The 22,885-nt window shown below is 32.2% G+C and overlaps 2 protein-coding genes across 3 annotated transcripts in view; one reads left to right on the top strand and one right to left on the bottom strand.

Moving 5' to 3' along the window:
- Positions 1-22,885, top strand: part of LOC114327483 (uncharacterized) — a 251,830-nt gene that overhangs the window by 135,407 nt on the left and 93,538 nt on the right. The gene's annotated exons all lie outside the window — the stretch shown is intronic.
- The window catches only part of LOC126882565 (uncharacterized), a 33,443-nt gene continuing 12,687 nt past the window's right edge, over positions 2,130-22,885 (bottom strand). Inside the window, exons 3-4 of the mRNA XM_050647536.1 lie at positions 12,614-12,868; positions 2,130-4,311 (exon numbers count right to left, since the gene is read on the bottom strand). Of these exons, the coding sequence (XP_050503493.1) occupies positions 3,701-4,311; positions 12,614-12,868 (866 nt within the window). The 3' untranslated portion in view covers positions 2,130-3,700. The remainder of the gene's footprint in view (positions 4,312-12,613; positions 12,869-22,885) is intronic.

Raw genomic sequence — 22,885 nt, 5'->3', positions numbered from 1 at the left:
GCGTATAATCACAAGTTAGGGAACATATTTAAAAGCTGCCTGTTTTTATGCGGAACATTTTCTCCCTATAAAAGAACTAATTTTATGTTTTGAAGAAACAAATATTGGTGCGATTTCAAAATGCAAATCAAGTTTAGAAAACAGATCACTGCACAATGAGCTTTGTTTTATTAAATCGAATTATGAATTTGTTTATAAAACCATCCTCAATCTTGAAACTGAATCGTTTCCACTACAAGAGTCCCTTAATTTAATTCAGAAATTTAAGGAAAACGCTGAAGAAGTTTCTGGAAAAACTGGACAATCAATAAATAAAAAATGGATTGAAACTTTACAGAAAAATAGTGATTTAAAATTATTATTACAGGAAGCAAACCAAATTATTTGTGGCGATTTTGATGTCAATACCAATTTAAATGCGGAGATTGTTAATGTTTGCACCAATCACATCAGTTGATGTTGAACAAAGATTTTCAACATACAAATTACTACTAACGGATAGGCGACATAATTTTACTATTGAAAATATTTAAAAACATTTGATTGTGAATTGTTTTTATAAGAAGGAATAAAATGTAGAAACGTAAGTAATAGTAATAGGTAGGTACTAAATAGGTATACATTCGTATATTTAGGTTAATTTTGTCACTATATGTACTTACCGTTATTTAATAAAACTTTTATACATTTTTTAATGCATATTTTCTTGTTACTTTAAAATGTTTTTCACATATTCCACATATTTGGAACATATTTTAAACTTTTAGGGAATATTTTCAACATATTTTACTCATATTTCAGACATATATTATGCACATATTTCAGTCAAAACAGGAACATATAATCCGGTCTTTAGTTATAATGTAACACGTGGTAGGGTTCCTAGGTTAACTTTGGAGGATAGGTTATAATGAAACAACTTGTATCTATCGTGTCTAGATTCAGAATGGTTTTTTATTTCACGAGAGGATCATCGTAGGAAAAAAATTTTGCATTTGGATCCATATCAAGGTCGGTAATGACAGTTGTGTGTTGTTGGTTGTCTAAAGGATTCTAATATAACCATAACCTTCATCTTTTATGTACATAAAATCTTTAAATACTTTAACTTTAATCTTAATCATTTTTAATGTTTATTTTATAGTTTATGTGCATGTGCCATTTTATGTGCTTTTTCTATGGCTGTGCTGATTATTTATGGACTTATTTAATAAGGCCAATGCCCAGAATTCTCTGAAAACAAGCATAGATATAATATAATGTCTCATAAGGATTCCTTTAATTACCTACCTGAAGAAAATAAAAGTTTTTTTGAAGAATTCAGCAAGTTGAAGATGACATGATTAACCAGATTTAAATAAATTGTAACTATTATAGGCTGTACATTAATGTATTTATCAGTAAATCAACAAATAAAACTTTTATGTATTTTACTGCTGTGTTTATTTAGCTTTTAAAATGATTTTTTTAAAATAAGATCCTATGAAATAATAAATATACCTACGTAATTTTAAAAAAATAATTTAATTACTACTAAAAAGCATTTTTAGCCAAAACTAATGATGAAATAGGCTTACCTACATATTATTAAGCTTCATTTGCTTAAACAACTTATTTCTGGTAAGTAGGTACCTACTAAAGTAAACAGTTTGTATCCATTTGTCTCAAAATGGTCATTTTGCTTGTAGGATGTTACTCTAGCTTCTATGTCAATGACTTATAGGGATAGGTGCAAAGCTAATTAAATGCATTCATTTTTTCCATTCCTGAGAAAACTAATAGGTATTTTTGAATAATTTAAATGCAGAATGCAAATACAGTATTACCAAGAGCCGAAAGTCCCTGTAAACTTCTATAATGTTTATTTTAATAAGTTACAGAGATGAAAGAAAAGGAGAAAAATTTAGTGTGATTTTTAATTTTAAATATTTTATTGAAAAGAAAAAATAAACTTTTTATTTATTCTAAGAGACTTTCGGCCGTCGGCAATAATGTAATCTTTCATTCTGCTTTTAAAATTTTCAAAGATATTTACTAATTTTCTCAGGATTCAAAAAAAAAATAAATGCATTTAAACAGCATTGGACCAAGATTTTGCGCCTACCCCTTATTGACTAGTAAAAAACAGATTTTTTAATTGTTAGACATTTATTACACACAGGTTACAATAATTTACAACATTACACTTACTTATAGAGAAGAGAGAGAGAGAGAGAAATATGCTTTAGAGCCTGCGCAGACTGCAGACTTTTAGTCGGCTTCTTACTCAGTACAGAGAGATATGCATCAGTGAATCAGTGTAGTGTGCGCATCTGCATACCTCTCTGTACTGATTAAGAAGCAGGCTAAAAAGTCTGCAGTCTGCGTGGGCTCTTATTGTCATGAAAAATTGTACAATTTTATCGACAAAGCTTATAAAAAGTCAAGAAAACAAAACAACAACAATTAAATTTACTAAAATTACATAAATCATCAATGTAATTAAAAAATAATATGTACTAATAATGAAGTTAAACAGAAAGAATCAATTGCAAATTTCATAGTCTACCTAGTAATTAATAAGTTTAAAAGTTAAGCTGCTGCATACGACACTTAAACATAGATAAAAAAATAATAAAAATACTACTTGTGCCAAGGGTACTGTAATTTTTTAGTTATTGATTAAGAAAATCTTCTACTGAATAATATGGTCTTTCAGATAGGTAGGCTTTTGTCTAGGCTAAATTGAGTTTATTCGAAACAGATCTTATAGCATAGTAAGCTGAAGATAGTTTCTTCCTTAACAAATCGATATGAAGGGACCATTTAAGGATGCTGTCCTTAAATGTATGATTCTGTAAAAATAACAAGAAATTTTACAGAATCAACGGTACTGATCTGGCTGTTATTAAGAGGTAAGGGTTGAAGAGCTCCTGAGTTGTTTTGCTATTGTATATATGATATCTAATGCTACTGTTTTATCTACGTTAAAGGAGAGTAAATTAGAGTCAGACCGGGTTTTTATTGTAAGTAGATCAAAAGTTATAGTAGCATGAAGAGTTGCAATATTTGAGTTGCTCCAAGTTATACTGGTATCATCAGCAAAAAGAAAGATTTTTCCTTTGATTTTTAAACTAGTGATGTCATTAATAAAGATCAGGAAAAGTAGAAGACCCAATACTGAACCTTGAGGTACCCCACATACAATGTTTTTGAGACTAGAGTCTGTACCATTTGTTCTAACCAGTTGTTTCCTATCATCCAAGTAAGATTGGAACCAATTTAAAGAAATACCTCGAATTCCGTAGAAATTTAGTTTTTTTATCAAAATGTAATTTACACAGTCAAAAGCTTTGGCATAGTCACAAAAAACTGTGGCAATGTGAAGATTATTGTTCAGTTTGATAAACCTCATGTAGTACAGAAAACATGGCATCAGTGGTGCATTTATTATTTAAAAAGCCGAACTGATTTTGTGATAATATGTTGTTTTCAACGAGAAAGGACGTAAGTCGGGATTTTATGAGTCTCTCAATAATTTTGGAGGGTACCAGTAGTAGTGCAATAGGTCTCTAATTGTAGGTATTAGATATTTCACTACCCTTATGAAGAGGAATAATGATGGCTATTTTTAGGCACTCTGGAAATTTACCTTTTTCAATAGAATCAATAATTAGTGAGATGAGGACTTCCAACACATTTTCTGTGAGATCTTTTATTCTTATCTAATATTTTTCCAGAATTTTGTACCCAGTCTATTAGGTACTTCGCTCATAACTGATTTCCATGCATTGTAAAATGCATTATAGTCATCTGACATAAAAACATTTGGTGACAATAATCCAACACTATCTTTAATACATTTAAAAAAATGTTGAAAGAGTGTTTCATCAGATCTGTTTGAAAAACAAAATGCTGCTGGTACCCCAGAACCATATTCTTCAACAATAACAATTGTGTATAATTGAAATCCATACTGGTTTAAACCGTGAGTGCCATCAATGCAGATTTTGTCTTGACAAAATGAAATAAGTGATTTTTTTTGAACTTCTGTCATTATTATTAAAACAAAATCATTTTTATCAAACACTCCCTCATCATCTTCTTCACTGTTTTTATAAAATAAAACTGGGTTGTTTTCCAATAATTGCATGGCTTTGACCCATAATTGTACACTGACTGCATCATTTTTGTGCCTTTTGATAGTGTATCCAATTGAAAAATCTCGTACAATGTTGGTAAGGTCCTTTTTTTCAATCAAGTGAACTCTCTCCACTGGGTGCACTTTCTCTAATATCACTCTGCCTATTGGGACCCCTTGAGACAATTTACCTAGAAACAAAATAAATACTATTATCATATTTTAGTAGCTATAAGAAGGACTTCTTGTTCCTAGGTGTTATTATATGGATGCTTCAGAAGTCAATTCACAATATTGTCACAATGACGACCTCTCGTGGAATTCGGCTGAACTAGCTTTAAGTGTATTTTCAATGTCAAACCAAAGGATATAGACCTTATAGAAGGGTACTGTCCTGTAACGTTTCAGCATAGGATTTTGTGCACCAATTGAGTAGGTGCATGTGGCCTGACAATGAACTACAGTATTTTCAAGGTACAAATAAACGTGACCATCTATACCATTCAAACTCTTCGTCTAGGAGAGTATATATATTCTTTGGTCAAATGCTGAGCGCACATGCATTTGAAGCAAGTAGGTTATATTAATTATTTATTTTACATGTTTTTTTACAAATTTTATATACAACATCGATGCCAACTTTTTTTGAAATGTGAATAGATAATGAATATTACCTATTCATGTGCGCTCAGCGTTTGACAATGAAAACATCCTCAAAGCTAGTTCAGACGAAATCCATGAGAGGTTGTCATTGTGAGTTAACATCGGAAATCAGTGTAAGTCACATTCTTCCTAAAAATGGCTTAAGAGATGTAACACATATTATTATATACATATATTACAATTTCCTTGTTCGTATTTATGAATATAATGATAAATAAAGAGGGTTTATTTATTTTTATTGAATCCTTATTTTTCGGCAACTACTTTCACAAACATCTTATTATCTCTTTTTAAACACTTATTAACTTACACTGATTGGTTTCTGAGGCATCGATATATTGACAAGATCAACATCCAATAGGTAAAAAAATGAAAATAATGTTTATTTATTCACATGGTATATAATTACTTCCTCGCAATAAACATAATAACAGTACGTAAATCGTTCAGCTGGACATAGGGATCATACATTGTATATATTTAGATACATAAATACATACATTGTATTATATTGACATACTTGTGGCAATTGAGCTCTCTCGATGACAATATGTTTATTAGCATTGGTTCGTCCACATAAGTAGGAATAACAATTTTTAATTTTCTTGTTTTTGTAAAGAATATTTTAATTCATTTTCTTTTCAATATTATGGGACACCCCGTATATACGAGTAGGCCAATACCTAATTCAGTGAGTATGTATTAATTTTTATCATTATTTTCAAGTAAAAACCTTAAAGTTTTTTGTATGTAATTACCTGCCTACTCGCCTCATTTTAAAAAGACAATTCGCCAACCAACTCTCTTGGTTAACAGTCACTTACAATCATTCCGAAAAGTGTATAGAAACTCAATATAGTCCTCGCGAGTGATTTATACTTTATACTACTCAGCAATAGCAGTACGAAAAATAGCAGGCCTGCTCCAGCTTGTGCAACGAGAAATGACAAGGTAGGAAATATTTTTATTACAATTTACTTTAAGGTCTGGTTTTTTTACTGTTATTTTTTTTATTCTATTTTAAATTCACCCTATGCTAAACAGTCCACTAATAAAGCTCACTGAGTTAGTAATCTCCTCCAAGATGATTTATTGATCCGTTACGAGCCTGATAGATCCATTTTCTATATTTTTTTCTTGCATTTTTCATTTTTCTAAGAGGGTAATATAGTCGGGGAAAGTTTCTTTTAAACCTGAATTGTTTGATTTTATTGTCATACTTTGCTAATTTACAAAGATCAGAATCAAATTCAGGTTATTTAACCGCATTTCCTTTGACTTTATTTTTTGTTATTCTTTAACATAAGGCGATAAAATATTCTTTACAAAATTAAAATCACGTATCAATTAGTACATTGGTTTTTTGTTTGTGCCGATCGTTAGTGGTACCTATACCTCAGTTAATGTTGTTTTTTAAGTAAAAAAGGAACACATTAATGTAAAAGTAATTATTATTAAATTGTCAACGTCGGCCAATAGACAAATTTTGTTATAATAATTATTATACAGGTTGACTCTATTATAGATGAAACTGTGTGTTTATTTTACACAGTAATTTTTATTTAAAGGGTTTATGTTTTATAATTATTTTTTGTCTATAAATATTCAAATAGCAGAGGACATAGTTTTCTATTTTATTAGCACAAAGTTCGGTTGTATTTTATTAATTTTCGTGTGGTGAACCTATTTTATTTCCTAACGCTAATTTCATATTTTTCTAAATTTATTAATTCTACATTTAAATTTACAAAATGGCAGATAAAATTAAAAAATATCAATCTTTAAGACAAGTTGAAGTGCAACAAATGACTGAAATTCATGCTGTTGCTTTAAAGGTAGCTGCTGACGATAAGAATTTTTACCCGGTTTTGGAAGTTATGTATGAAGGATTGGAAAAAATTCGTGACAATTTTTATGATCTTCATAATAAAATAATTATGTTAGTTTCTGAGCAAGATAATGAGGACGCGCTATTTAAAGTCGAAGATGATTGCCGTAGTAATTTTGACAAATTATATTATAAAATTAAATTAACATACGTGCAAGCCTTTAGAAAATCTTCAACATCAAGTCAGCAAACTACATCAACTTCACAGTCTCAAAATCCTTTACCTATAAATTATTTTAATTTACCAAAACCGGAATTGCCATCTTTCAGTGGAAAAATAACTGAATTTAGAAGTTTTATAGATCAGTTTGATGCTCGCGTTCATACTCTTACTTACTTACAACCAATTGACAAATTTAATTTGTTACTATCGTGTTTAAAGGGTGCAGCGCGCGATGCTGTGGATCATATTGACATCACAGCAAACAATTATCCAATTGCCTATGATCTGCTTTGTGAAAGGTTTAATAATGTTAGGGTAATCGCTGCCAATTTATGGAATAACCTTGAAAGTTCACCACAACTGACTTCAGAAGATCCAAAAGAACTACGCAAGTTGTTAGATACATTTTCGAAAAATGTGGCATCTCTAAATAAGCTAGGACTACCCACAGTACATTGGGATTTTATACTTGTTCAAATGATTTTAAAACGATTAACTGTTTCTTTAGTAACACGTTTTGAGCTTTTTCATAATAATTCAACCATCCCAAGCTATAAAAAACTGATTGATTTTTTAAATCAAAGTTGTCTCGCTTTAGATAATATTGATTTTCACACTAAACCAAAATCTAACTTTTCTAAAAAACCTAATTCTTCCAAATCTACATCATTGCTTGCTCAAACAGAACCTGAACCAAAATGTTCTATCTGTAAAACTAATGATACCCATGCCATTTATAAATGCTCCGTTTTTTTGGCAAAATCTCCTGTAGATCGATTTCAATTAATAAAAAAGAACAAGATGTGTATTAACTGTCTTGGATCACATCGTTCTAGCCTATGCAAATCTACATGGACTTGTCACTCGTGCCATAAAAAACATCATACACTCCTTTGCTTCTCCTCTTCTAAGAAAGAAGAGAATGTTCAAGATTCGGCGGCATCCACTTTAAATTCAACGACTGGATCATCCGTTTCTGTGTGTTTTTCTTCCGCTGATAAAAGTACTTTGCTTTCCACTGCATGTATTGAGGTGCTTGATTGTCACGGTAACTACCAACCTGTTAGGTGTCTGTTAGATTCGGGAAGCATGACGTCCTTCATCTGTCAAAAGACCCTTAGGCGTTTAGGTTTACGTCCCATGAAAACTTCAGCTAACATCCAAGGATTAGGTTCTATGCAGTCGACCACTAATTTAGGTGGGGTTACCATTTCTTTTAAACCAGTACGTAAATCTTCTCCTATTTTGACAACCGATGCGTTAGTCTTGACAAAAATATGTGAGGATCAGCCTTTATGTAATTTAGAAGTTAATACTTGGCCCCATATTGCTAATTTAAAGTTAGCAGATGATAACTTCTTTCGTAGAGGATCCATCGACATTCTTTTAGGAGCTGATGTATTCTCTACAATTCTTTTGGATGGACGTATTTACGGCAATCAAGATCAACCTGATGCAATTAATACTATATTTGGCTATGTGCTTATGGGAAAAGTAAATATTTCAAAGGCACCTACTCTTACTTCTTTATTTTGCCAAGTTGAAGATACGGTTTCTTTGGATCAGCAAATAAAGAAATTCTGGGAATTAGAAGCAGTCCCTGAAGTTTTTTGCTTAGCTCCTGATGACGCTAAAGTGGAAAATATGTTTATGAATACTTATAAGCGTGAACAATCAGGACGCTTTGTAGTAGATCTACCTTTTAAGGAAGAAAATCCTGTCTTTCCTAATATTAGATCACTTGCTCTTAGTAGGTTTTATTCATTAGAAAGAAGGCTTCAAAAATCTCCTGAACTTTATGACCAATACCGCACCTTTATGAAGGAATTTGTTGAGCTCGGTCACATGGAACCTGTCCCATTGAATAACTTCGATTCACCTTATGTTTACTATTTATCGCATCATTGTGTTTTAAGACCTGAAAGTCTAACAAGTAAATTAAGGGTCGTTTTTAATGGTTCCGGGCATCTTCCAAATCAACCCTCACTCAATGACAAATTATTCACTGGTCCTAAGCTTCAGACTGACATCTGTACAATTTTGATTAATTTTCGATTGCATGGTTATGTAATTACGGCCGATATTTCTAAAATGTATAGGCAAATTTTAATTAATCCTACTCAAACAGATTATCAAAGAGTACTTTGGCGTTCTAATAATTCTGAACCTGTTCGAGATCTTCGTATCAACAGAGTTGTTTATGGTCTCTCTTGTTCTCCTTATCTTGCTATTAGATGTCTACATCAGTTGGCTAATGATGACGGGGATTCGTTTCCTCTAGCAGCCGAGGCACTTAAAACTGGAACCTACGTTGATGATATCATTTCTTCCTGTCCTAGTTTCGAAAATGCCTTAGCACTAAGAGACGAACTTATTGCCTTACTTGCCAAAGGAGGTTTTGAGTTGAAAAAATGGTCCAGTAATGTACCCGATTTATTGAAAGGATTAGCTGTATCAGATTTAGCAATAAAACCTCTTACATTTAATGATGATATTTCGTCCAAAACACTTAAAGTATTAGGGTTGGAATGGGACGCTTCTTCGGATACATTTGCTTTTAAAGTTCAAGTTTTAGACTCTTCTTGTACAAAACGTCATCTTTTGTCCAATTTAGCAAAAATATTTGATCCTCTTGGATTTTTATCTCCAATAACATTTCTAATTAAACACCTTATTCAAAGAATATGGACTCAAAAGATTGGTTGGGATGATGCTCCATCAAAAGAAATTACCCGTTTGTGGAAAAAATACATTGATGATGTAGCATATTTGAGTAAATTAAATTTACCTCGTCGTTTATTAATTGACGATATTTTACGCTTAGAAGTTCACTGTTTTGGTGACGCTAGCGAGAAAGGTTACTGCGCTGTCTTGTACTTTCGATGCTTATCACCTTCAGGCCAACCTTTTGTTTCTTTTGTTATAGCTAAATCTAAGGTCGCACCCATTAATAAGGGACTTACTATTCCCAGATTAGAATTGTCTGCTGCGGTTTTAGTGGCTCGACTAGTCTCCTTTGTTTCTTCTGTTATTAAAGATAAAGTAGAAATCAAGGAAATATACTGTTATTCTGATTCTGCTGTTACATTACGTTGGTTACAATCTTCCCCTTATCAGTGGAAAACTTTTGTGAGCAATAGAGTAGCTTATGTGCAGGAACGAGTAACTTCTTCATGTTGGCACTATGTTCCTTCTGAAGAAAATCCTGCTGACATTGGTTCAAGGGGTTGCTTACCCTCTGAGTTAATTAACTGTTCCAAATGGTGGGCGGGGCCAACCTTCTTACAATCTGATCCGCTAACGTTCTTTGAACTTAATTCAAAGGAGTCTACTAATGTAAATTTGGAAGTGCGCACTGTCGCATTGATTGCTGAAATTCCCAATAATTTTTTAGATATTTTATTGGATCGTCATTCGTCTTTAAATAGGTGTGTTCGATGTTTGTGTTACATTATTCGTTTTTTCCATTATGTAACCAAAAACCGATATGGTAATCTGGAAATAGGTTGTTTAAGTTTATTGGAGCAACATAACTCCTTACTGGTTTTTGTTAAACGAACACAGCAGATCTTTTTTAATACTTTAATAAATTTTATCCAAGATAAACAGCTGCTTCCAAAAAATTTAAGAAAGCTTTCACCTTTTATCGATGCAAAGGGAATTCTACGTGTAGGTAGTCGCCTAGCTAATGCGCCCATTTCGTATGATCGCAAATTTCCGGCATTACTTCCTAACAGTTGTAAATTAACTGATATGATTATTGAATCTACTCATCTGCAATATCTACACGCCGGGCTTCAAACTGTTCAATACCTAATTTCTCAGCGTTTTTGGATTATATCTTCCAAACGAGCCATTCGTAGAGTACTGTCTAAATGTGTTAAATGTTTTAAGGTGAATCCTTTGTCCCCAGTTCCGTTAATGGGAAATCTACCGCTAGCTCGAATATCTCAACTAAAACCTTTCAGTAATGTTGGAGTTGATTTTGCGGGCCCTTTTCCTATAAGAGCTTCCAAACTTCGAAAGTCTCAAACTCTTAAAGCGTATTTGTCGCTTTTTATTTGTTTCTCAACAAAAGCTCTTCATTTAGAGCTCGTATCTGATTTATCCACTGACGCGTTTTTAGCTGCGTTTAAGCGATTTGTCAGTCGTAGAGGCCGATGTCAACATGTTTATAGTGACAATGGCACTAACTTTGTTGGAGCCAGAGCAGAACTTAACAGATTGGCATCACAAGCTGCTTCTCATGAATCTATTCAATGGCATCTCATTCCCCCTTCTTCTCCACACTTTGGAGGTTTATGGGAATCTAATATTAAGACGGTAAAGGGTCATTTAATTCGCACAATTGGAGAACAAGTACTAACTTTTGAAGAGTTATATACTATTTTTTCTCAAATTGAGGCCATCATGAATTCGAGGCCAATATGCCCGTTAAGTTCAGACCCAAACGATCTTAGTGCGTTAACTCCAGGACATTTTTTGACCATGGAGCCTTTGAGTGCTCCGCCCGAAGAAACGTTGCTCGATGTTCCGCACAATCGGTTGAATCGTTGGCAATTATTAAATAAGTTGCACCAACAGATTTGGGAACGGTGGTCTAAGGAGTACCTCCAAACTCTTCATCAAAGGGCTAAATGGAATTCTCCGTCTCCAAACGTCCAACTAGGTACCTTAGTGGTAATCCGCCAAAATAATATTCCCCCGCTACAATGGCCTTTGGGCCGTATAATTGAGGTTCATCCTGGATCTGATGGTATAGTTAGAGTGGCCACAGTGAAAACTAATAGTGGTATATATAAACGCTCTATAGTAAAATTATGTCCTTTGCCTTTTGAGCCGTAACAATACTGCGTATTGTGGTGGGCGGTTGTGGTTCGTCCACATAAGTAGGAATAACAATTTTTAATTTTCTTGTTTTTGTAAAGAATATTTTAATTCATTTTCTTTTCAATATTATGGGACACCCCGTATATACGAGTAGGCCAATACCTAATTCAGTGAGTATGTATTAATTTTTATCATTATTTTCAAGTAAAAACCTTAAAGTTTTTTGTATGTAATTACCTGCCTACTCGCCTCATTTTAAAAAGACAATTCGCCAACCAACTCTCTTGGTTAACAGTCACTTACAATCATTCCGAAAAGTGTATAGAAACTCAATATAGTCCTCGCGAGTGATTTATACTTTATACTACTCAGCAATAGCAGTACGAAAAATAGCAGGCCTGCTCCAGCTTGTGCAACGAGAAATGACAAGGTAGGAAATATTTTTATTACAATTTACTTTAAGGTCTGGTTTTTTTACTGTTATTTTTTTTATTCTATTTTAAATTCACCCTATGCTAAACAGTCCACTAATAAAGCTCACTGAGTTAGTAATCTCCTCCAAGATGATTTAAGCATTAAGGGGCATCAACCTCAAAATTCACAACTCATTTCGACTGACAGATAATCCCAAAATACGACAGAAAACTGTTTAGTTTTGAAATTATTTTTTAAATAAAAAATATTTTGAAAATTAAAGTAAAATTATTAACTCATTAATCATAAACTCTGTTTTTGATTTATTTATGGATAGCCTTGCTTCAAAACTCACTCATTCTATTTGTTCAAACAGCTCTATTGCACCAAACACTTGTACTTGAACAGAAGCTTCAACTAACACAGGTTAGCTCAGTTGCCACAATTCTCTCCATGTATATTCCCTATGTCCAGATGAACGATTTACATACTGTATATTAGTTTTGTATAGTATCTATTTTTTTCTATAATTTACCTGCTATTTTAATCCTGTCTGTCTCATCAATTCTTAAACGCCCTAGTTCATTATAATGACCAACATGTACAGGAAAGAAAACAACTGATATGCATTCTTGGTTACTTGTAACAATCATAGTAGATGGACATGTACGTCCAATTTTATTTGTTCCCATAGATTTCGCATTTCTTTTAGGGGGTTCTGTTATCTGTGGAGCTTGAGATCTATGACAAATATAATATGTTCTTACACCCTCCTTTAATTTTTTTTTCACTGGTAGACAATAGCTATTTGTATAACAAGGGAGGAAAGTGCTACTTTTCCTCCCGAGAATGAAGTTTACTGCCCGACGCGTAGCGGAGGGCAGTAATCATTCAAGGGAGGAAAAGGCACTTTACTCCCATGTTATACATATGGTTTTTCCACCTTCCTCAAATAACAAGTAATTTTTTCATTTTTACTTAATTTATTTATGTAACTAACCAACAAAATTTATTAGAACTAAAACTAACAAGTAAGTACAATATAACTGTCAACTGTCAAATATAAGTCAAATTATTAATGTAAACATTGTTAAATCAGAATAACAATTTACTGTTTTTTACCATTCTGCAAAATACAGAGTGTTTTTAAATAAACTTTAAAATGTATAGATACTTACGTAATAGAAAATAGATATTGTACAGGGCGTCAATAAGTTATATTTCATGAATGAAATACCATGACGTCACTTTTACTTTTCCTCCCTAGGGAGGAAAAATATTTTCCTCCCTAGGGAGGAAAAGTACAACTTTGCTCTCTACAATCAGGTCCGGAAAAGTATACTTTCGGTAGAGGTAGGTGGAAAAATATATTTTGCTTTCAGTTCTTGTTCTTTTGCAGAACGCCATTTATTGAATTCTGAAAACAATTGAAAAAGGCTGCTATTAATGTATTTGGCTAGACCAAGTTCAAAGAGAAATGTTGATGTACCTAACAGCTTTTAAGTACTTACAAAAAAAAATCAGAAAAACTTTATTACCTTCATTAGTACTGAATGTATATGTTTCAGTTATCAGATGTAAATTATGATAATCTGAGATATGACTACCAAGATGTTTGTATCTGTTATAAGATTCTTGGCACTCATTGAATGGGCATAACAGGTTCCTACATATATTATGTAATTTTATATGATCACATATTTCATTTTTTGTGTCAAAAATAGATCCACATGTATGGCATTCATATTTGCCAAGAGAATGTATTTGTATTTTCAAATACTTTTTTGATGCATACAGTTTATCACATCTATCACATTGAAATGTTGTGCCTGGGATAGGAAACGTTTTGTGATTCTTGCTGTGAGGCTCTTGCAGTTTTCTTTTGGACGGAAAAGTTTTATTGCACTGATGACACTCGTATAGCACTTCTTTAAAAATAATATTATGAAATAGTCTGTAATGTTTATTCAACGCCTTTTGGGAAGAATACGTTTTATTATCACAAGTATTAAACAAACATTTTATCTACGACCTGTGAGATGTTTTATATATTCAAAGGTAATATATTTAGCAATAAGACCAATGTTTATAACTACAAGCCAGAAGCCACAGCCCTGAAAAAGCACATAAAATAAATATTAAAAATTATGATGAGATTATGTAAATATGTACATAAAAGATAAAGGTTATATTCGAAACCGTTAGACAACCAACAACACACCACTGTCATTACCGACCTTAGAATATAAATAAACAGGAAGGAGTGTGTCATATATCAACAACACCTGAAATTTCACGAGAGGATCATCGTAGGAAAAAAATTTTGCATTTGGATCCATATCAAGGTCGGTAACTTAGAATATAAAGAAACCAGGGGCCTGATTCTAATTCATTTCGACAGTCGCAATTTTATTTCGACACCGCCATGACAGCCGGAGAGTATAGCGATTCTTGGGGATATTAACCTTATCATGTTGAGACTGCTCAGAATTTGGGTTGGCGCTTCGGTTTCTTGGATTTTGTTGATAGTCTGGGAAAATTATCGAAAAAATACCATTTTTGGGAAAAATTATTTACCAGCTATTTTATTGCTAAAATCGAATCTTAAGATTGCATATATTAGTAATATGGGGTATGACAAGTCCGCAGAAAGTGTGTTATTTTATTTATAAACAAATTAGCACTCCTAAATCTTCTTTTTTTTTTCAATTAGTGGTCTGTAACTCCTATAATTTTTCCTTTGAGCCAAAAACACTCAAATAAAAATTCACCGTAATTTAGTTCTGCACAAAGTTATTTTTTTTCCGATTTCCTTCAACAAAAATTTTACTCAGAAAATCCGAGTTTTCCCAAAAAATCTGCCATTTTCAATTAAAATTTTAGGGAAGTACCTAATTATTTATCAATAATTAAATAATTGAAGACATGAAAGATTTATTATAGTAGATTATACAGAGGGGCTAAATTATGGAATAAATTCATTTCTTTAAAACGGACGATTTTGGAGCAAAATCCCGAAAGAGGTCGATTTTTATTTTTAAATTACAATTTTTTGGCATATATTTCATACTAGTGACGTCATCCATCTGAGCGTGATGACGTAATCGATAATTTTGTTAATGGGAATAGGGGTCGTGTGGTAGGTCATTTGAAAGGGCGTTTAATTCTCTATTCAGTAATATAAACATTAATATCATTAGGTATTTATACAGGGTTGCCAAAAAAAATTTTGAATTAAATTAATTGGCGCAACAAGAAGAATGTATGTAATTTATTTAACTCAAAATACATTGTACTGCTGTCAGAAACTAGAAAAAAAGGTTTATTTCACAAATAAACATTTCTTTTCGCTTAAATTAAATCACAAACAGCCTCCCTCCTACCTATTGGCAGTTTGAACTTTTAATTTAAGCTAAAAGCAATGTTTATTTGCAAAATAAACATTTTTTTCTATTTTCTGACAGCAATAGAATGTATTTTGAGTTAAATAAATTACATGCATTCTTCTTCTTGCGTCAATTAATTTAATTCAAATTTTTTTTTTGGCCTCCCTGTATAAATAATGATATTAATGTTTATAATACTGAATAGAGCATTGAACGCCTTTGTAAATGAGCTACAACACGAACCCATATTCCTATTTAAAAAAATAATTACGTCATCACGCTCGGATGGATGACGTCACTAGTTTGAAATATATGCCAAGAAATTTAATTTAAAAATAAAAATCGACCTGTTTCGGGATTTTTCTCTAAAATCGTCCATTTTAGAAAAAATGAATTTATTCCATAATTTAGCCCCTCTCTGTATATCAGGAGACCGGCGACAATCTAACCAATAGTTTAGCAATAATTAAAATGTTAATTAAAAAATTTCGGTCGAAATAATAACCAGAAAGATTATGATACACCAGAATAACTATGATTTTCATATAAAAAAGCACTATACCTATTCAACGTACCTTACAGGATTGAAATTGGACCATTTGAGCGGTCTCAGGAATGTTATAAAGAAACAATTTTTTGGCTTATAAACAAATAGAACCCCTCAGAAAATATTAGATTAAATTAAATTAAGTTAACGCTGTTGAAAAGAGCACGGCTTCTGTGTCCTTTTCGAAGAAAAACAAATTGAATTGCGAGGAGTGATTCCAGGTATAACCGGTCAAATTTGACCGGCATTTGCGACAGAGTTATAAACAACAGGATTTTAATCTTTGAACCATTAGATACCTTTTAATTCCGGTCCTCTTTGTACATACAAATTTTCATATCTTCAAGACACTCATAACAAAAAAGATTTATGTCACTGTCACCAAATTATTTAATTATTGATAAATAATTACTTCCCTCAAATTTTAGTTGAAAATTAAAGATTTTGTTTGGAAAACCCGAATTTTCCGAGGAAAATTTCCGTCGAAGGAAATTGGAATAAATTATCAATGTACAGAATTAAATTACTGTCAATTTTTATGTGAGTGTTTTGGTTTAAAGTTAAAATTTTCGGAGTTATAGAGCAATAATAAAAAAAGATTTCGGAGCGCTAATTTGTTTATGAACAAAATAGCACACTTTCTGTGGACTTTGCACAGCTATATTACTAATATAGGAAATCTTAAGATTTGATTTCAGCATGTCCAACAATAAAATAGCTGGTAATTAATTTTTCTTGTTTTTTACTAATTTTCCCAGATTATTACCTTACATCTTTCATTGAGTTGATGATTCATGTTGTGGACATTCTCAATTATTATATTTCTAATTTACTATTCTATCTAATTCCTCAAAACAAGCAAATTTCAATTAAACCCAGCTATATTATAATACCTTTTGATTTAGTTTTCCTTGCAAGAAATAAACAAAACACATCTAAACTAAACCTAACCTCGCTTTTGGCCATTCATTCATCTCCGTCACAGCATAATAAACGAAATTGCGTTTTCTATGCTGTGTCTCCGTGTCAAATAATTTCGACAGTCGCCATATTGAAAGCGACTTGTTTTTGGTCGAAATTTGATTTAGAATCAGGGCCCAGGGCCCTGATTCTAAATCAAATTTCGACCAAAAACAAGTCGCTTTCAATATGGCGACTGTCGAAATTATTTGACACCATAGATATATAATACTCTAGATTGCGCCTTACGATCTTAAAATGGGTGACGGTTGCGACAGAGATAAATGAGCCTATTTGGTCGGTAGTCTCTTTCTAATTCAAGGGGAGTATCGACGACGTCACTATCCTACTCTGTCGTCGAGTATTTTAGATGGTTTGACAGTTCGAGCGGATGGCGACGAGAACTGGTCGTTTGTCTTCGGACGTGGATAATCCTGGTTCGAATCCCATACCAATCTTTACTTTTTTATTTTTTATTTAATCAATATTGCGTTTATTAGATATTATTACATCTCTAAAGTAAATCTATGCAAAGAAATATATAACAAATAAGAAAAACTGTGTAGGTACCTATAGATTTTTAACAATATAGAAGCCAATGTTATTTTTTTAATAAGTTAATTGTAGAATAGTATAAAGTAATTGTTAAAAATATTCGTAAAAAATTACCAATAATTAATATCAACATAATGTACCATCGATTTATTAATTGAATCGGTCATTTCAAAAACAACATGAGTCACATATTCCTAATTTTACAGAAAAGCAAAGAAAACTAACTATATAGTCGAAAGATGGATGAAATGGATGACATCAAAATTCAGAGTTATATTGTAGTTTTGTTCCTAATGTTTTTATTGGACTGGTGTCGTTTTTGCACACAACGTTTATCTTAAAGGAGTCTATTCCTCTCAAAAAGTTAGTTTCTGAAAATTGTGGACTTTGCTGTTTTTGAAATGACCGATTCAATTATAAGTAATTAGACATTATTTTTATTTATGAAACTATTGTTACAATTTTTTAAAAAAGTAGAAGCAAAACAAACATTCACATCATTCGAATAAGGACGAATTTATATTAATAACGAATGACTTTTATTTTACTATGAAGTTCACAAATTATGTATTCCAATATTAACGTACTATACATACATTTATTATCTGCTAGATTTACTTAGGTCCATTTTTCAGATGTAAAAATATCTAATAAACGCAATATTGATTAAATAAAAATAAAAAAAAGTAGAGTTGGTATGGGATTCGAACCACGATTATCCACGTCCGAAGACCAAAGACCATTTCCCGTCACCACCCGCTCCAACTGTCAACATATATTACTCGATAAAGTGGGATATTCACGTCGTCGATATTCCCCTTAAATTAAAAAGAGACTACCGACCAAATAGGCTCATTTATCTCTGTCGCAACCGTCACCCATTTTAAGATCGCAGGGCGCAATCTAGAGTATTATATATCTATGTTTGACACTGACACGGAGATGAATGAATGGCCAAAAGCGAGGTTAGGTTTAGTTTAGATGTGTTTTGTTTATTTCTTGCAAGGAAAACTAAATCAAAAGGTATTATAATATAGCTGGGTTTAATTGAAATTTGCTTGTTTTGAGGAATTAGATAGAATAGTATTAAATTAGAAATATAATAATTGAGAATGTCCACAACATGAATCATCAACTCAATGAAAGATGTGAGGTAATAATCTGGGAAAATTAGTAAAAAACAAGGAAAATTAATTACCAGCTATTTTATTGCTGGACATGCTGAAATCAAATCTTAAGATTTCCTATATTAGTAATATAGCTGTGCAAAGTCCACAGAAAGTGTGCTATTTTGTGTGCTATTCCGAAATCTTTTTTTTTTTTATTATTGCTCTATAACTCCGAAAATTTTAACTTTAAACCAAAACACTCACATAAAAATTGACAGTAATTTAATTCTGCACATTGATAATTTATTCCAATTTCCTTCGACGGAAATTTTCTTCGGAAAATTCGGGTTTTCCAAACAAAATCTTTAATTTTCAACTAAAATTTGAGGGAAGTAATTATTTATCAATAATTAAATAATTTGGTGACAGTGACATAAATCTTTTTTGTTATGAGTGTCTTGAAGATATGAAAATTTGTATGTACAAAGAGGACCGGAATTAAAAGGTATCTAATGGTTCAAAGATTAAAATCCTGTTGTTTATAACTCTGTCGCAAATGCCGGTCAAATTTGACCGGTTATACCTGGAATCACTCCTCGCAATTCAATTTGTTTTTCTTCGAAAAGGACACAGAAGCCGTGCTCTTTTCAACAGCGTTAACTTAATTTAATTTAATCTAATATTTTCTGAGGGGTTCTATTTGTTTATAAGCCAAAAAATTGTTTCTTTATAACATTCCTGAGACCGCTCAAATGGTCCAATTTCAATCCTGTAAGGTACGTTGAATAGGTATAGTGCTTTTTTATATGAAAATCATAGTTATTCTGGTGTATCATAATCTTTCTGGTTATTATTTCGACCGAAATTTTTTAATTAACATTTTAATTATTGCTAAACTATTGGTTAGATTGTCGCCGGTCTCCTGATATACAGAGAGGGGCTAAATTATGGAATAAATTCATTTTCTCTAAAATGGACGATTTTAGAGAAAAATCCCGAAGCAGGTCGATTTTTATTTTTAAATTAAATTTCTTGGCATATATTTCAAACTAGTGACGTCATCCATCCGAGCGTGATGACGTAATTATTTTTTTAAATAGGAATATGGGTTCGTGTTGTAGCTCATTTACAAAGGCGTTCAATGCTCTATTCAGTATTATAAACATTAATATCATTATTTATACAGGGAGGCCAAAAAAAATTTTGAATTAAATTAATTGACGCAAGAAGAAGAATGCATGTAATTTATTTAACTCAAAATACATTCTATTGCTGTCAGAAAATAGAAAAAAATGTTTATTTTGCAAATAAACATTGCTTTTAGCTTAAATTAAAAGTTCAAACTGCCAATAGGTAGAAGGGAGGCTGTTTGTGATTTAATTTAAGCGAAAAGAAATGTTTATTTGTGAAATAAACCTTTTTTTCTATTTTCTGACAGCAGTACAATGTATTTTGAGTTAAATAAATTACATACATTCTTCTTTTTGCGCCAATTAATTTAATTCAAAATTTTTTTTGGCAACCCTGTATAAATACCTAATGATATTAATGTTTATATTACTGAATAGAGAATTAAACGCCCTTTCAAATGACCTACCACACGACCCCTATTCCCATTAACAAAATTATCGATTACGTCATCACGCTCAGATGGATGACGTCACTAGTATGAAATATATGCCAAAAAATTGTAATTTAAAAATAAAAATCGACCTCTTTCGGGATTTTGCTCCAAAATCGTCCGTTTTAAAGAAATGAATTTATTCCATAATTTAGCCCCTCTGTATAATCTACTATAATAAATCTTTCATGTCTTCAATTATTTAATTATTGATAAATAATTAGGTACTTCCCTAAAATTTTAATTGAAAATGGCAGATTTTTTGGGAAAACTCGGATTTTCTGAGTAAAATTTTTGTTGAAGGAAATCGGAAAAAAATAACTTTGTGCAGAACTAAATTACGGTGAATTTTTATTTGAGTGTTTTTGGCTCAAAGGAAAAATTATAGGAGTTACAGACCACTAATTGAAAAAAAAAAGAAGATTTAGGAGTGCTAATTTGTTTATAAATAAAATAACACACTTTCTGCGGACTTGTCATACCCCATATTACTAATATATGCAATCTTAAGATTCGATTTTAGCAATAAAATAGCTGGTAAATAATTTTTCCCAAAAATGGTAATTTTTCGATAATTTTCCCAGACTATCAACAAAATCCAAGAAACGGAAGCGCCAACCCAAATTCTGAGCAGTCTCAACATAATAAGGTTAATATCCCCAAGAATCGCTATACTCTCCGGCTGTCATGGCGGTGTCGAAATGAAATTGCGACTGTCGAAATGAATTAGAATCAGGGCCCAGGGCCCAGGAAGGAGTACAATGCGAAATGACTCCGAGCCAGGAAGGAGGTTGCAAATGGCGATCAGCTGTCAGATTTGCTTTCTATCTCCAGTGACGTACCTTTGAAAGAGGAAAGAAAAGAAATTCTTAACGATTTTATTACATCTTTGATGTTAAACAAACAGCTATAGATCAAGAGAAAATACGTATTAATATAATATTTTGTTGAAAATTCAGTTAAATAAAATTTTATTATACTAATAACTTCAGTTAATTGGTTGCATATACAGGAGCTTTACCAGATGGTACGCCAATGCACACAGCTGATCCAATACACAAACACCTTCTAACTCGTTGACAAAAACTTATGAGTCATCCACAGACGTTCAAGATGGCCGGTTCCGCTAGAAATTTCACGAGAGGATCATCGTAGGAAAATTTTATCTACGACCTGTGAGATGTTTTATATATTCAAAGGTAATATATTTAGCAATAAGACCAATTTACCGACCTTGATATGGATCCAAATGCAAAATTTTTTTCCTACGATGATCCTCTCAGCGTCATAAAGTTAGCGAAACGGTTTTTTTAAAGTCGTTATTTTGACTTCTACCATAGCTCAAAAAATTGCACCTCGTTTGCGGATAATTGCACCATTCAAAATTTCATTTGCGGAGTTTCCGTTTTCGAGATATAAGCAAATCAAAAGTGGAGATTTCGGCGCAGCGCTAAAAATAAATGTCGATTTTCAGGGTATAAAATGCCGTACAGTCACTAAATAACCATATCAAAAAATTGCACCTCGTTTGCGGATTATGAATAAACTTGTTTTAATTGAAAATTGTGAAAATTGAAAATGTTATAAAGGAAAAATGTTGTTAATGTTGGTTGCCTATACTGTAGGGGCAAAGGAATGCCAGAATAATTTTCACTTTTGGTAAACCTAAACTGTAAGGCTAAAAGTAGTATGTACCATCAAGCGCGGCTCCTCCTTAGGGTCAATTGGTCAATGACCCCCCTAAAATAATCTCATAAAAATACCAATTTTATTAAAAATATCTTTTATCTAAAACTTCACTCTGAAATATAAAATTCTCTCTCAGCAGTCTGCATTGGCAAAACAAATATAATAGATATAATAACGTCGCGCCTCGCGCTATACACAAGCCCGTGGCTGGGCCGTATTTTAAATTGTCTATATACAGTTCTTATGGCTTATGGACAAATGCATGTAAAATAGAAAAGAGACGGCAGATAGCAATTTCGTGGGCGAGAGTGGGAGTGACCTTTCCGTCGTATACCTCTAGTAGAGTCGACGGCCTCACGTTTAGTTAGTTACCGTCTGCTGACCGCACTTCACGGCAGGTCTATATCGATCGCGGCGTATTTGCGTAATTTATTTTGTTTTGTTGGATTTTTTTGTGATTGTAACAAAAACAAGATGAGTGTTGTTGACGAAATAATTGCCTTAAAATCTGCTGGAACACTAAATTATGAACGGCGGCTTGAGAAAAAAGAAAGTGGTCGACCAAAACCAAACATGAATTTAAAACAAACAACAAAGGATAGGGGTAAGGACATTCAAAGATATTTTAAAGAATCAATGTACAATTTGTGTGATTGGATTTGTGGCTGCAGTGTGAGAAATGCATTTTTTTGCTATCCGTGTTTACTGTTTTCGAATGACGCTGTATGGGCGAAAAATGGAGTAACTGACATTAAGCATTTAAAAGTGAAAATTACAAAACATGCCTCTTCAACTACTCATATAAATTCATCAATGAGTTACGCAAGTTTAGGACGTGTTAACATAAGACAGCAACTTGATAGTGTATATCGTAAATCTGTGCATGACTTTAATGAATTGGTATCTAAAAATAGGTATATTTTAAACAAACTAATCGACT

This window comes from Diabrotica virgifera, chromosome 3 (assembly GCF_917563875.1).
Source record: "Diabrotica virgifera virgifera chromosome 3, PGI_DIABVI_V3a".
NCBI classification, from domain to species: Eukaryota; Metazoa; Arthropoda; class Insecta; order Coleoptera; family Chrysomelidae; genus Diabrotica; species Diabrotica virgifera.
The sequence above is the reverse complement of the archived record's forward strand: the minus strand, read 5'-3'. Positions and strand labels throughout refer to the sequence as shown.